Source organism: Portunus trituberculatus, chromosome 16 (assembly GCF_017591435.1).
Source record: "Portunus trituberculatus isolate SZX2019 chromosome 16, ASM1759143v1, whole genome shotgun sequence".
Classification (NCBI taxonomy): Eukaryota; Metazoa; Arthropoda; class Malacostraca; order Decapoda; family Portunidae; genus Portunus; species Portunus trituberculatus.
Window position 1 is genome coordinate 12635691 of NC_059270.1, and position 15408 is coordinate 12651098.

The window sequence follows — 15408 nt, forward strand, 5'->3', positions numbered from 1 at the left end:
ACTCCATTTTATAACAAGATTGTTTTCTAGAATCTCTTGTTAGTGTTTTAGTTAGTATAGATTCTCTATTTATTTTTCTGAGATAATCACCTGCACGATAATCTCCTTTCAAAACTTTTGTTAACTGTATAATGAATGTGGATCTCCGTTTCACATACGTGAAACTCTGTTTGACACACCTAAACCCTTTCGTCAATGGTTTGATTGGCGTGCGTTTCCTTTCACTCACCTGAAACTCTACTTTGTACAGGACGGGATAGCGGCGGTGCTGAGCGCATATCTTCGACAGGTCTTTGGACTCGATAGGCTTGGTGGGGATGGCGCCGATGGCCTTGTCTTCTTCAGCTGTGGGAAAAAACCAGAGTTTATTCTTAGATATTTCGGTGTCTTATCTCAGTATTCTAAACAGCCTATACGTAAAAGAAATTACAGGGACTTTCATGGGTGTTTTCTAATGATAACTTGGTAATGATTATACATCGTCAGTGAGAGAAACTTGCATTGAAAAGTGATTCATAATTTTTGTAGCTTTTGAAGAATTGTACTAATGAGAAACTAAATTGATTGATATTGTTGTCTACGCAGTGATTTACTAAGTGATAATAACATAGATGATAGATATATGTACAGGTAATTATTTTCCTATTATAAGCATTTTGATATCTTTTCCAGTTCTTTACCATCCTCTTCCCCTCATCTCTTTCCTTCCCCCTGTTATCGATGGAAAATCAATCTTATCTCTCATGAAAATAGGACGGATGATGAAAACAGAATGTGATTACTGCAGCAAATTACTCTGTATGTTCCTGCAAACTAAAATTAAAATAAAAAGGTGTCATTGTAAGCTTGAATTTACATCCTTGAAAAGAAGAATGTACACAGAAAAAAAAAAAAATCACATGCAACTACAAAATATAAAAGATAAAAATAAGTAAATGAACAAGTTTATAGACATATTACCAAAAACAGGAAACACACACACACACACACACACACACACAAACACACTGAATGGATCCAAGTGTACACAAGGTAAAGAATCACGGAACACGAAATCCTTATCCCAGTCACAACACGTTCGTCCCTGGGGATTGGAAGAAGAGAGGAAGGGAGGGAGGGAGAGAAGGGTCAGGGATGGGACGCTATGGTGGAAGGGAGTGAGGTGGCCGGCGCTTCTGACACGACACTGCACTTTGCTCATTATCTGTGGTCGATATTTTCTTACGTCAGCCAATGTGTTTACTTCTCTCCACTTTTCCACAAGAGAGAGAGAGAGAGAGAGAGAGAGAGAGAGAGAGAGAGTGAGAGGGGGGGCAGTTATACTAAACCTCCCTCGTTCCTTTCCAAAACAGAATCCAAACAAACACAAATGCGTCACAGAGACCTTTTGATGTTAATTTACTGACAACATTAGCTTCTGTTGCTTTACTACATTTAGCGAGAGTGTGAGTAGCAATATGATGCTTCATTGCACAGAAAGTACTCTCTTCTCTACACACACACACACACACACACACACACACACACACACACACACACACACACACACACACACACACACACACACACAAACAGTGATAGATGAATGGACATTTGTTCACGTATGTATAACCAGCAGATGTCTCGCTACAAATGCTAAACAGATGCATTATCACATAAGGTCCGTATTCAGAAATGATTTGCTCTCTCAACTCTTATATTTTCCAAGGACGTAAGGATGACTAGTGGGGCTTTCAAGAGTGTTTCTCCAGTTAATAATGTAAAAATGTTGTCAATCTGCCTCTACAATCGTAAAAGCACCCTAAGAAAACTCGTGCAAATTTAAACAAAGACTTTCGAAATAGTGATTGTGAAGAGATTTGAGAATACGACCCTAAGCTTCGTAACATAGAAATACAACACAGTCATATTCTACAGACACAAAACATTATCACCACCAACATGGCGTCCAGAGATTAGATGAGAGATAAAATTATACTGCACATATACAGAAACAAGTCACTCACTGCATGTTTCAAGAATTATAAGAAAAAAAGATAAGAAGAAATAAAAATATAAACTTGATTCTGCACCAATGAAGATTTGAACGATTAGAAGCAAATACAACACAAGATAATATTACTAACTCATGATAAGTAAAAGGAAAAAAAAAGAAAAAGAAGTCAAGAAAAAGCAAAACCCAAAACAACACACACACACACACACACACACACATACAAGGTTCTGGTGGGCGCCTCTCTGCCACTACCACACTTCAGCCAGATAGTTCACGTGCCGCGGCCAAGGTTATTCTCTCTTGACGCCTTGAAACTTTTTTTGCAGCATTGTACATTCATTAGGAAGACGTGTGTGTGTGTGTGTGTGTGTGTGTGTGTGTGAATTAGATTATCAATTCTTTTTTCCTCCGTTTTCTTTCTTTATTTTCTCCCAGCTCTGCCTTTCGTCTTATCTCTTCCAGCCTTAACCGTCCATTTCTTATCATTAACAATCTCCATTTCCTTCCATTTCCCTGCCACGGCGAGTTAGGGGCGTGCAAACCATGAATCACCGTGAAGAAAAATCTTTTAGCAGACACAAGGTTGATTCTCTCTCTCTCTCTCTCTCTCTCTCTCTCTCTCTCTCTCTCTCTCTCTTGGTGTTCCTTTCCTTTTCCTTCTTTCGTGTCTTCCAATTAAGAGTCTCCACAGAGGACCAACCATTTCCTAAACGGTTAGACCTTTGGGACTTCTTCAGTCACCTTCATTAAAACCATATTTCTCTTTTTTCATTACATTCATAAACCTTCTCTAGATCTTCCTCTCGTTGTCTCCCTTTGTCTCTCTCTTATGTATCCCCAAAACAGCTACAATGGATAGCAGGACAGGCCTATGAACCCGCGCATGATTCTCGCCCTTATCAGAGCCACTTCTTCTTCCCTTCAGGAAATTGAGAGCAGTAGCTTGTCTAAGATGATTACCAGATAGCTACGGTGTCACACACAACTAATGCAAACAATTATCCCCGACAGTAATCAGATGGTCGCTATGGTGAACGAAAACATTTATTTCATTTCGGAATACTGTGCATACTGAGGTTTCCAGACTGTAGAACTAATTTCATATATTATCCAGAGAAATATTTATGAAACAAGACATAATAGAGGATCTTTAGTATGGTTGGTTTTGTTTCCCTTCCTCCGTTTGTCTCCAGTGTCGTCTGACGCACCACGGAATCCAAAACATCGAACCTCCCCGGCGGGGAATCGAACCCCGGTCTCCCGCGTGACAGGCGGGGATACTAACCACTATACTACCGAGGACAACGATATTGTCTTAATCTCTTTCTGTATACGATTCTCTCCCTCTCTAAAACACACACACACACACACACACACACACACACACACACACTTAAGTAACAACAACAACAACAACAACAACAAAATAAATATCTTCAAAAACACCATCAATTCAACTAAAGAGCGAAGGTTGATAATACACGAGAATACCTGATGAGCGACGCAAGGAATGTGAGGACAGACAAAGCCAAGGGACAACAAGAAGCAGAAGAAGAAGAAAGAGATACAAGTGTCGCATAAAGCAAGATTAACAGCAGTGTGTGTGTGTGTGTGTGTGTGTGTGTGTGTGTGTGTGTGTGTGACGGGGATGGCAGCGAATCTACCTACGTTGTTTTAGATCAGAGGAGAGAAGTGAGAGAAGAGAAGATAAGGGAGGAGAGGGAAGGGATAACTGGTCTATATAAGATCAAAAAAAGGGAACGTTTCTATGGAGGTTGCCAGTGTATGAATGTGAATCATGTACAATGCGCCCTCTTATAGCATCATTTCTTTGTGTGTTGTACCTTGTGTGTGGGGAGCTGTAGTGGTGAAGAAAACAGTATATGCTTTCCAAGATATGTGGTGAATATATACGTAAAGGAAAGTCAACTATATATATGTAGGTATCCATTGTTTGAGTTGCTGTTATGGTGGTCTCAGTGCATCTTTTTCATTGTTCAACAGGGAATATCTTGACATTGAATGGAAACACTACCAACTCTTAATTTACCAAAATCTGACTGGAGCTTCTTTCCTAAACTGAAAAGAAAATGATAAATGCATGCTATAACTTTACAATAGAAGGACAAAAATTCAGGTGTCGCTCGATCTTATCTTCTTTCCTGCCTTCTCTTATCTCTCCGTTTGCTTGCACGGAGAAATAGAAACACTCAGTAGTTTCTCTGTTTCACCCTCCTTCCTTCTTGCCTTCCCACCCATCTCCCTTCTCTGTGTACCGGTAAGTGGAACCAGGAAGCGGGTATAGAGGAGGCGGATGGAGTCATTCTGCTTGCTATTCCCCATCTTATCTAATTTGCCAGTAAGCACCGGATATAAAATCACAACAGCGCCACTATTGCTATTACCGCACTAACCACCACTACCACCACCACCACTAACAGCAATGACACGAATAACAACAGCAACACCACTTCCCTCCCCTCTCCGCCTCCTCCTTTCCCTTCTCTTTCTGTACCTCTCATTCCCACCACCTCATACCATCATCCTCCTCCTCCTCCTCCTCCTCCTCCTCCTCCTCCTCCCTTCACCTGACCTCTGAGCCTCCCTTACCATCACCTGTTGGAGTTTAATTAGCTATTACGACCCAGATTACGATTTAGTTGCCTGAGAGCTGTTCTGGCTGCCGCTGATGGTGACAGGGATGGTGACGTGATGGTGAGCGCAGGGGAAGTGCCGGGTGATTGTGAGGGAATGGTGAAGATAACTGCGGTGGTGTTGATGGTGTGTGATGTGATGGATGGTGTGATGGTGTGATGATGGTGATGGAATGCGTGATAAGGGAAGGGATGGGAGTTTTGATAGTGATGTAGTGACGAGAGGTGACGAAAGTTGTTATGAGATGTTGTTATTGTTGTTCTCCTCCTCCTTTTCCTCCACAGCTATCTTCTCCTCCTTTCTTCCCTTCCTTCTCCCTTTTTTCGTCCTCTTTCTCCTCCTCTCCTCCTCCCCTTCTTCCTTCATTCCTTCATTCTCCTCTTTTACTCTTTCTTCCCTTTTACTTTCTCTCTCTCTCTCTCTCTCTCTCTCTCTCTCTCTCTCTCTCTCTCTCTCTCTCTCTCTCTCTCTCTCTCTCTCTCTCTATCTCTCTATCTATCTATCTGTCTGTCTGTCCATCTATCTATCTATTTATCTATCTATCTATCTATCTATCTATCTATTATCTATCTATCTATCTCTCTATCTATCTATTTATCGTGCCGTCATCGAAGCACAATTCAACAGACTCAGAAACCTAACCACAAGACGAGTCGCAGTCAGGCTTAGACCATGAAATCTCTCCGTGGCTCATCACATAGTGGCTACGTACTACTGTGTGGCTCAGGACGCCTTGCCCCGACTCCACGCCCAGCAAGAAGAGAAGGAGGTTTTACTCGTTACTACGCAATCCGTCACTTGTTGAGGTTACTTTACGCAGTTTATATCCTCATGAAACAATATAATCCATCTCCTCTGTCACACGTGTTCAATTTAGGTACGCAGCTGCTCGTGCATATGATCATTGATATACGCAAAGGGCATTATCATACAAACAGGCATTCAGACCAGCAAGCAGCAGATGTCTTACATTTCAATTTTGTTTTATTTTGTGGTGGATTAGATGATGTAAACAAAGCAATTTTTTTTCTTCTGATGGACAAGGGAAGTAAATTAGGGGTAAAAGTTATTCAGAATAGAGTGCCTGTTAGTTGTTTATCCATTATTGTAAGAAAAAAAAGCTAGTGTTATTTTTTTTTTATTCCCTGCTATCCACTGTAAAAAAAAAAAATCAGAAAAAAGAAATAACTAAACACACACAATTTCCCATGATGCTCTGTACCAACTCACAAAATAGAAAAAAAAGATTAGCAATTTTAATCACCAAGAATAAAATAAAAACTCACTTATCACTTAACAAGACTGCAATCATCCATCACTTCCTTATGAACAAACACCCAAACATATCAAAAACAATTCCGTACTTTATCAACAAAGAAAATGTGAAACGAAACAAATATAAGACCCCTAATATCAACATAAGCCATTCACATACAGACCAACAAGATAGACAAGGAGAGGAGGCCTGACCAACTGCAATCATTCATCGGTGCTCGACTAGCCACGTGGAGCAAGATATGAGGCAAGGGACGCGAGAAGGGGAAGCCAGGAGGGAGCGAAGGGGAGTTTATGACGCGACCCACTTCCCTCCCTCACGTGCAGGAGGGAAGAAGGGAGGGAGAGAAAGACTACTGGTAGGGGAGGTAGGAAAGAGAGAGAAAGAGAGAGGGAGAGAGGGCAGGTAGACTCACACATTAGCAGGTAACGTGGACACCTGCCAAGTAGGTGAGATGAGTAGCCAAAAGGTGAATATAAATGACCTTGACGATCGGGAGGGTGGGAGAGGAAGAGAAGACGGGGAAGGAATGAGAGACGAGGGGAAATAAGGGGAAGGAAGAGTGAGGGGCTGATGTGACACTCTTCATATAACCTCATGAGGGGAGGTATTTCAGGCAAACTAGAGAGGAAAAGATGCAAGATATGGTGGGGAGAGGAGGGAGGAGGAGGAGGAAGAGAGGAGGAACTGAGGGATGGAAGGCAATAGGGAGAGACGGCAAGGCTCATGTGATAGGTAGGTACACACACACACACACACACACACACACACGCCATTCAGTGATAGCAGGAGTGGGTGAAAGGGTGCGTGCGAACATACATACATACACACATAGTAAACATAGATAATGTATCATATGTAACATTACTTTTACAGCGTATGATGACAATAATGATAATGATGAAGAGGAGCAGGACTAACAGGGGGAGAAAAATGAGAGCGAAGAAGAACAGAAGAGGAAGTGAATGGAGAAGAAGGAAAGAAGAAAAGGAGGTGGACAGGGAGAAGGAGAGGAGAAAAAGAAGAAAAGGAAGAAGTAGAAAAGAACAAAGGAAAGGAACATGATGCTGAAAACTATAATGATCTAACAGACACAGGGACAACACTACTGCAAAGATTGATAGCATTGAGGCAGGCCGCTTCCACATAAAAAAAAAAAAAGTGCCATTCCTCAGGGTAGAACAATCTTACTCCTGAGGGTTCGTTGGAGTGGAGTGACAAAAAGACGCTTGGGAACAACACTTATACTGCCTGTCTGTGTGCTGGAAACTTACGGCAACTATCCCCTCTTCTTCAGTGACTCAGATACCCGTCTTCTTACTGAACATGATTGAGTGTCCTAATTTTCTTTATTTTTGAGACCGTGTACTGAGTTTACATTTTCACATCATAGTACCCTGAGTGAACATTTTAAAAGGACTTGTGAACTGTATGGTGAGACGGTAGAGTATACTTTCTTTCCTTCTTTTTCCTTTTGTACTTGACAGTCACGTATCCCAAGAAAAAAAATCAAGTGCAAAAAATAGCTATCAATATTTACACTTCATGCTTCCTGGCTACATAGAGAAAGATTAAGCATGTCAACAAGGTATAGTTTGCTGGAACACTTACACTCACGTACCCCAGTGATGTTAAAAGGAAAAAAAGTGTTAAAAAAAGACTCTTGCAATCTACACTTACTTCCTGTAGGGGAAAGTTAAGTTCATGTCGAAGAGGCACTTGTACTTTTACTTACTTTCACTTTTCTTGTACTTTTACACCCACGTGCCACGAGGAAAAAAGTAAAGAGAGGGAAAAAACAAGACATCAATCGTTACCTCGTCCGCCTCACACTTCCTCACACACTCCCTCACACTCACTCATTGGCATGGCTGTCAGCTTCCTCATCAAGCGTCACGAACCCTTCAGATCCCTGCATCCTCCCCATCTGGCCCCGATCCCCAGCATGCCTCGCCCGCCCCGCAGCTGCCGCGCCGGGAGTGTGCCTAGTGACAGGTGGCGCCGCCGTAACTCGGGAGAGGGCGAGGGCTTATCTAGCCGTGTGGTGGTGGTGGTGGTGGTGGTGGTGGCTGTTACCGACCCAGTACCAAGCATTGCACTTCCAAAACACTTCATAGTTAATATTATTGTTTGAAGCAACCAATGACTGTCCTTCCTTACCATTAGCTTGTATTAAATAATTTGCTCCCCCCCATCACAAATGTCTAAAAAAGCCACAGGTTCTCGGTTTTCTTCTCTTTTATTGGCATAGTGTACTACTTATGTTAAAGTTTTATTACAATCATGAGAACACAATCTATAGCAACTTGTATTAGAGGCAGAGAAGTGATGAGGAAAGCACTTAGTTACTGTACAGATTGCAAGTGAAATATGCAATCTGGTGTTTACAGAAAGACAAATTCCACACTCACGGAGATTTGCAGTTTTTTTCTTATATATGACTGTTTGTATGTGCGCACGTCTACTCCATTTGTTAGAATTCAACAGTACATTTACTTCTGTTCTCCTTGTTCTTGGTCTTCTATCTCAACTACAACAATAACAACAGCTACATGAGGCTGGTGGAGGAATGTGTTATCTATGTGTATCGTAGTAGTAGTAGTAACAGTAGTAGTAGTAGTAAAAGTAATAAAAACAATAGTAGTAGTAGTGGTAGTTGTAGTAGTTGTAGTAGTAGTAGTAGTAGTCGTAGTGGTAGTAGTAGTAGCAGTAATAGTAGTAGTAGCAGTAGTACTAGTAGTAATAACAGTAGTCGTTATCATTAATACTATTAAAAACACTGTTTCCAACTACTAATATTACTAACACCACCACCATCACCACCACCACCACCACCACCACCACCGCCAATGCGATCATCCCCAACAACAACGAAAAAACACACCACTGGACGCGTTGTAAAGGAAGGTACAACAAATTCCGGTGCTGCCATAACTTCCCTCCAGGCCGTAACCTTACACATCAGCGTCAGAGTAAAAAAAGCTGTGCAGGATAAAAATGTGTAGTCGGGGAGCCCACAGTGCGTCAGAATCCAAGTTACAGTTGCGGTGGAGTCGGTATATCTGAGGCAGAGTAAAGTAACCAGCTAGCTACCTTCCCTCTCTTCCCTTCGTCTCTCCTCCCTTCGCCTTCCTATTCCCTCCCAACTCCTCGCTACCTCTTTTACTTGCTCCCCATTTTTTCGTCCCACCTTCCTCTCCTTGAAAAATTGCTACCCTTGCCGTGTGTGTGTGTGTGTGTGTGTGTGTGTGTGTGTGTGTATAAACCAATTCGAAGCTCATATATTTTTCAGTTAAATATAGTAGTGCATGCAATTATGTATGCACTGCAAGAATTTCTTCCTGATGGGTATCTACAACATTTTAAATTACCCCTGAGAGACATGAGAAATGGTGAAGATAGTGAATGAGGCCCATGAGGTGTCTCCCCCAGCCCTAACCTAACCCAGTCAGGAACGGGACTGTTGTGGCTAGCAAATAGACTTAGGCTTGTATACTTAAACGCTTCATTCTCTCATTATATCTATTTCAAAAGATCACAGAGGTAATTACTGAAGTTTTTATGCATAATTTCCCTATTGACAAAGCAGAAAAAAGCAATTGGAAATCTCTAAAAAAATTTCCAGAATAGGCTGTCAAATGTAAAGAAATAAGACGACAAATTTTAAAAGACTGCACAGAGCGGAGGGAGAAGACATTATTTTACCCAAAACATAATTTATTGCCTATATGAAGGAGGAATTCGCCAAGGTCTTGCCTGCTGCTCTGCAAGTGATGGCTGGCGTGACGGGTGCCAGCAGGTGACGCGGTGGGGCGGCAACTACTTGAGGGAAAATAATGTACTGGCTGATAAAGTGATGTGTCAGGGTCGTACTAGAGAGCTGAAGACCAGTAGGAGAATATAATCAACATTTCTCGTAAATTATTGCAGTTTTGTGTTATAAAGGAACGAAAGAAAGACCGTGTGTGTGAAGGAGCCGTCTCGTTATGTACGGTTACTGAGCCTCGGGAGCAGAAACTTTCATCTGTAAACCCACAAACCCGACAAACGTGTTTCTCTTTCAGAAAGGTGGGAGAAAAATTGGCACTTAAATGTCAGTGATTGAACATATAGCCGATACGTTTCTTGGATCCAAAGTTTTCTTGCTCTCCGTTTTCCCTTTCTTCTCTTTTTATTGAATTGTTGTCCAACATTTTTGCCAAAGATAAATAACCGTGCTTGGCTGATGATGATGATAATGATGATAGTGATAACAATGACAACACAAAAGAAAAAAAACAATAACTGTTCATAACATTTTACTTACACTTCAAAACGTTTCCCATTGACCAGGACACTAAATACCCGAAGTACCACAATGAAGGGAAATGAGCATGCCCGTCCCGTGATCACCGATGCAGTAACGGGTCAAGTGACGCAGTAAACTCTCTTTCATCGCAGGAAGGGGAAAGGAAAAGTAGTGAACGTGCAGCCAATCCAAACATCCGGGTGATGGGGGCGACTGAGGTGCACTGAGGTGGTGGTGGTGGTGGTGATGGTGGTGGTGGTTATGATGGGAGGTCCCGCTGATGCTTCGATGCCTGATCTCAATAATGTGATAACACCAACTCTTCATACTCAAGTGGGAGCCTTGATTAGTAACTCTCACTATGTACACTGCCTCACTCTCTTGCTGCCCTCAATGAATATTCCAAAGTGGTTGTTGCCTCAAATCTTGAAGACAGTATGTATTGCTAATAACAACTCACTTTCCTCGGCATGAAATAATGAGTGAAGTAATAAATCAAACTTTTACGACGGAAAATATTCTTCACAACAACGATCAAGTAAGGATATCTTTCAAACTCAAATTATTTCCACTAACGACTTTCACTAGTCTTTGGATACTTTTTGTTACTCTCACGTTCCTCAATGAAAAAAAAAGCAAAGATAAACTGTTGACTCAAAACTTTAAGACATCACTCTCAATAACGAAGTAGGAACACAGTAACTCAACACAGATATTAACCCTTTCACTGGCACGTGGTACACCTTTCCCTAATTACCGATCCACAGCGATATCCAATCTCTGAAATGGGAAGAAATTGCAAAATGTATTCTTTTTCATAAACAACATTTTTGTAGATGCTTATAAGGATTTGAAGTATTGCTTCCTGTGATGCTAACTGTTTCGTGTCGCAGTGAAAAGGTAAGTGTAATAACGGTTCATATGTTCCGCGCCTCTCCCCTTTGAGTACTGGAGCTATCAAATGACTTCTGCTGGGTGATCCATCAGGGAGGCCAACCGAGGTGTCAGCGTGAGTGAGGACCTCAAGCAGCAGGTAAATACTGATAGCGCCAATTCATCATCTGTCTAGACAAAGGTGAAGGATGTTCGTATGATTTTTTTCTCTATTTTTTTTTTCTGCTATTTTCCTTTTCCTCATCTGTCTAGACTAAACTGAAGTGTTGATATGATTTGCCTTTTTTTTTTTTTTTTGTCTTTTGTTTTTTTTTTGTCTTACTTCATCTCCTCCTAATTTTTCATCTCGGTTTGATGTGCTCATAGGTAAGCTTTCGATTGTCCTGGCTTGTATCCTAGCTTTCATTATCTTCTCTTCACCTCTTTATTCTCCTCTTTCTCCTCTTCCTCTTCCTCTTTATCTTTCTCCTCTTTCCTCTCCTTTTCTTGTTTCTCTTCCTTTTCTCTATCTTCCTCTTTTCCCTCTTCCTACCCTTTCTCTTCCTACTCACAACACACACTATTCTTTAAATATGGTAGCAGGCTGCAGCTATGTAAAGAAAAGCTAATAATCAGATGACAGATACTGATACTGATCTATTAAAAGACATCGTATTCCACGTACGTTAAATATACTGAAGTAGATTTAGAACCAAAGAAGGAATTACTGTTGTTGAAGAAAACGAACACACACACACACACACACACACACACACACACACACACACACACACACACACACACACACACACACACACACACACACACACACACACTAGCAAAGCATTCCATACGCTACAGCAACAACTTTCTTGTGGAGGGAAGGTGAAGATTAAAAGTAAAGATAGATCAGGACCCAAGCTGAAATTAGATCGTACGAGTTAAATATTTTTCGCAGGATGAAAGGTGAACTATTAATCTTCGTACCTGATGAGTGTTGAAAGGAGAACACCAACACAGTGATGGAAAAATGACTGCGGCATGAATGGAGCGCGTAGATCTATTTTTGCAGCAGTGTAAAAGCACACCATCCCCGCATCCCTCAGAATAAGCTAAACATTTGTGGGGAGTATGTAACACTTTGAAAATAGTGTGTCTAAACCCTCGCCCCTCTCACCTCATCCCCTCCACCTTCTTAACAAGCCCCAAGCAACAGTGCGGGGCAGCCACGCGAGGCAAACAGCGAGTCACGGGGCGAGATGATGACGGGTATTGATGCTTGTTATTGCCCTCTGACACATGACGTAATGCTGTCAACTCACGGAAACATATGGAAAAGGTCTAAGTGATATAGTATGCTCACTTGAATTATGTTATATATATCGTAAAATGCAATGTTAGTAAAATTGCATCGATGAATAACAGCTGTCTCCATTCCCCGTGGATAAATGCTCGTATCTTGAGGACAAATAAAAAATATGAAACATTAGATAAATGTACATTATAATGGAATGTAGTTATTCAACATTACAATAAAAAAATAAACTGATTTAATTTTTCCTAAGAAACAGACATTCGCTGAGTTTGTCTAAGACCGCCGTTGACAATTCCAGTCTGAGAGAAATTCAACTTTATCAGTAGTCCTTATATTGGCGAGCTGGACGAGAAGCTTTCAGATGACAGGTAATGAACCCTGAATGATATGTAATGGTGTATGTATGTTTCAATTAAAAGTCAATAACAAATCATATAATAGAATAGCATCTGAACTGTCCTTTGACGTTTTATAACTGCAACCAGACCACACCAAGCATCACCATCTGTCTCATATACGGTGTCATGAAGCGGCATTGAGTAAGCCAAGCCGGAACTTTAACTAATATCACCACCACGCCACCCAAAAGTGAAATCAGGAACCCAAACGAAGAAAAAAACGTATTCCAAGTCACGTACTGCGCATGCCAACCAGCCACCTTGGCGGCCATTACTCGGCGAGAGTTATGCGACAGGAAGGCTAATGAAGCTGTGTCTCACCTGGGTCTTAAATTCATTTAGGGTGGCGCCGAAGTGTTTACCTGGCACCCAAATTTTTCAGTGATACCTGAGCGAGTATCCGGGTCACTGAGCTAAATATGTGTGTGTGTGTGTGTGTGTGTGTGTGTGTGTGTGTGTGTGTGTGTGTGTGTGTGTGTGTGTGTGTGTATAACACGATAAGCTCTGCCACTCTTCACCGTCCCACTTCGGCTGGCGCCTAGTGATCAACACAGAACTGTCACGGACAAAAGAAATCCGACTGACTAATCCAAACAGAGCATTGCGATGGTCAGAGATGGGTGTATACGCAATGTGATTTCTGTCCAGTGCTCTGAATGTCAAAGTGAAGAATTTCAATGTGCGTCCATCCAGTACAATGATAATTTTTCTTTTCATCCTTTGGAGTATCACCTTATTGGACTTCTGGTTTGTCTCAGACTGAGCTGCCGTCCAATCTGGTAGTCGGTGGGGTCACGAAACATTCCTCACTCCCGCATCCTCTGCGATGGAGCAGTATGCTGAAACACTATTGCCTAGAAGAGCGTTTCTTAACTTTCTTTCCAGTCTCAGCACCCCTGCAGTCAGTCTATGCACTCCAGCATCCTTCACTCCTGCTGATATCGCAAGTTGACTAGATTACAGTTGCTTTATCTCAAATGAAAGTGAAATTAATATTTATCGAATGAAAAAATAAAAATACCATTACGACACTCTTTTATTGCTTTCGAGGAACACTAACACTACATCGCAATATACGCTGCTCTTTCCGGCCTACCTGCACCTGACTCCAGCACCTAAAGTTAAGAGAGAGTGGCTTATTGTAGAGTGTGCACTGATTAGAGACCTCGGAAGACAATCTGGAAGAGAAGCAGAAGGAACAAAAGAACAAAAATGACAAGAAACTTAAACGAAGAGTCAAAGGAGGAGGGAAAAACAAGGAAGTGAAGCCAAAAACAAAATGGCTCAAGGTAGTCTGGTGCCGGACTGTCATCATGGCCTGGGCGGCTTTATGAGGCAACTCCTCTCTCCCCACGACCCACGCAAAATGCGGCGGGGCGGACACAGCAAGCACAGGACGATGAGGCAAGGGAAACAATATGGTGATAGTGGGATAAAAGTATGCTGAATATGTTAAAGCAGTGTTCCTACTCGGGCGTCATAAGGCCTCAATACACAAGTGAAGAGGATATCAAGTAGATAAATCCATCATATAAACTAGACTATGTGCATTAAGTTCAGTGTTTGTTATCAGTAAGGAGAAGGAGAAATAAGAGGAGGAAGAGGAGGAGGATGAGGAGGAGGATCTTATGCAGAGTAGTGTGGCGGTGGAAAAAATATTACGTAAATTAGCTATTGTATAAAGCAGCCTAACACAGAAAGAAAAGCGTCAAACGTGGGGTGTTGAGGAAACTGACCTTGAAATGTTGCAATATAATCTTTATGAATATCAGAGAAAGATCTTAATATACATTTTCGTCGGATACTACACAAAGCCAAAACACAAACATAACATACAAAATAAGACCCGGAGAGTGTCACACATCTTCGTCCTGCATGAACAATGAGGATAGTAAAGTGTTGGAAGTGACATATAGTTTTTTGGGGTGACAACTAGAAGCTGGCTGGGATAGGTCATACTCTTCCTATTTCTGCCCGTGAGTTCACTCGGACTCAATGTTATGTCTATTCTTATGGCGATACTTCAACGGCATCTGGCAGACATCCCTCTTTATGGAAATTAAATCTACCGAGGAAACGCTCTAAGATGGTTAACATATGACTTCTACATTTGGCAGGCAGAGCTTCAGTCCTAAACATGACTTTTCAACGTAATGATTAACTAACCTCCGTCACAATACTGCACATTTACAAGCTGCCTTCACTTACAATCTAAATATCACATCTTTTCCATGTATCTATGGATTTTGTATATGTTGCTATTGCTGATAATGGTAATATATGTTGTTCATTTATCTCAGTCCATTTAAAGATCAGAGTTAAAGAGCATTCTTTTTTTTATTTTTGAAAAGCTCTGACTAAAAACTGAACTACTTCTCTATAGTTAGGAGATTGAAAAGATTAGACACTTTCATTGCATATGACGTACCACATGTAGGCCTGACGGCTTCTTGCAACTTCCTCTATCTAATGTTCTTATGTTTTAACGGTTTCCTAGCGGGTGGGCTTTGAGATAGGAGGTACCACAAAAGTATCCCCCTTAGCCCATAAATTCCCGTGAAAAGCCCACATAGTATAAAAAAAAGCAACTTAGCAATAGCTAAATTA

At 41.4% G+C, this 15408-nt stretch overlaps 1 protein-coding gene and 1 non-coding gene across 5 annotated transcripts in view; both read right to left on the reverse strand.

Annotated features, from left to right (window-relative positions):
* LOC123504519 (receptor-type tyrosine-protein phosphatase kappa-like) overlaps positions 1-15408 on the reverse strand; it is an 87116-nt gene that overhangs the window by 18768 nt on the left and 52940 nt on the right. For all 4 annotated transcript variants that reach the window (XM_045255099.1, XM_045255100.1, XM_045255101.1 and 1 more), the window contains one exon: positions 230-345. In XM_045255099.1, the coding sequence (XP_045111034.1) occupies positions 230-345 (116 nt within the window). The remainder of the gene's footprint in view (positions 1-229; positions 346-15408) is intronic.
* Positions 3227-3298, reverse strand: Trnad-guc. Its single transcript has one exon. It is a non-coding gene; the product is annotated as a tRNA-Asp (tRNA).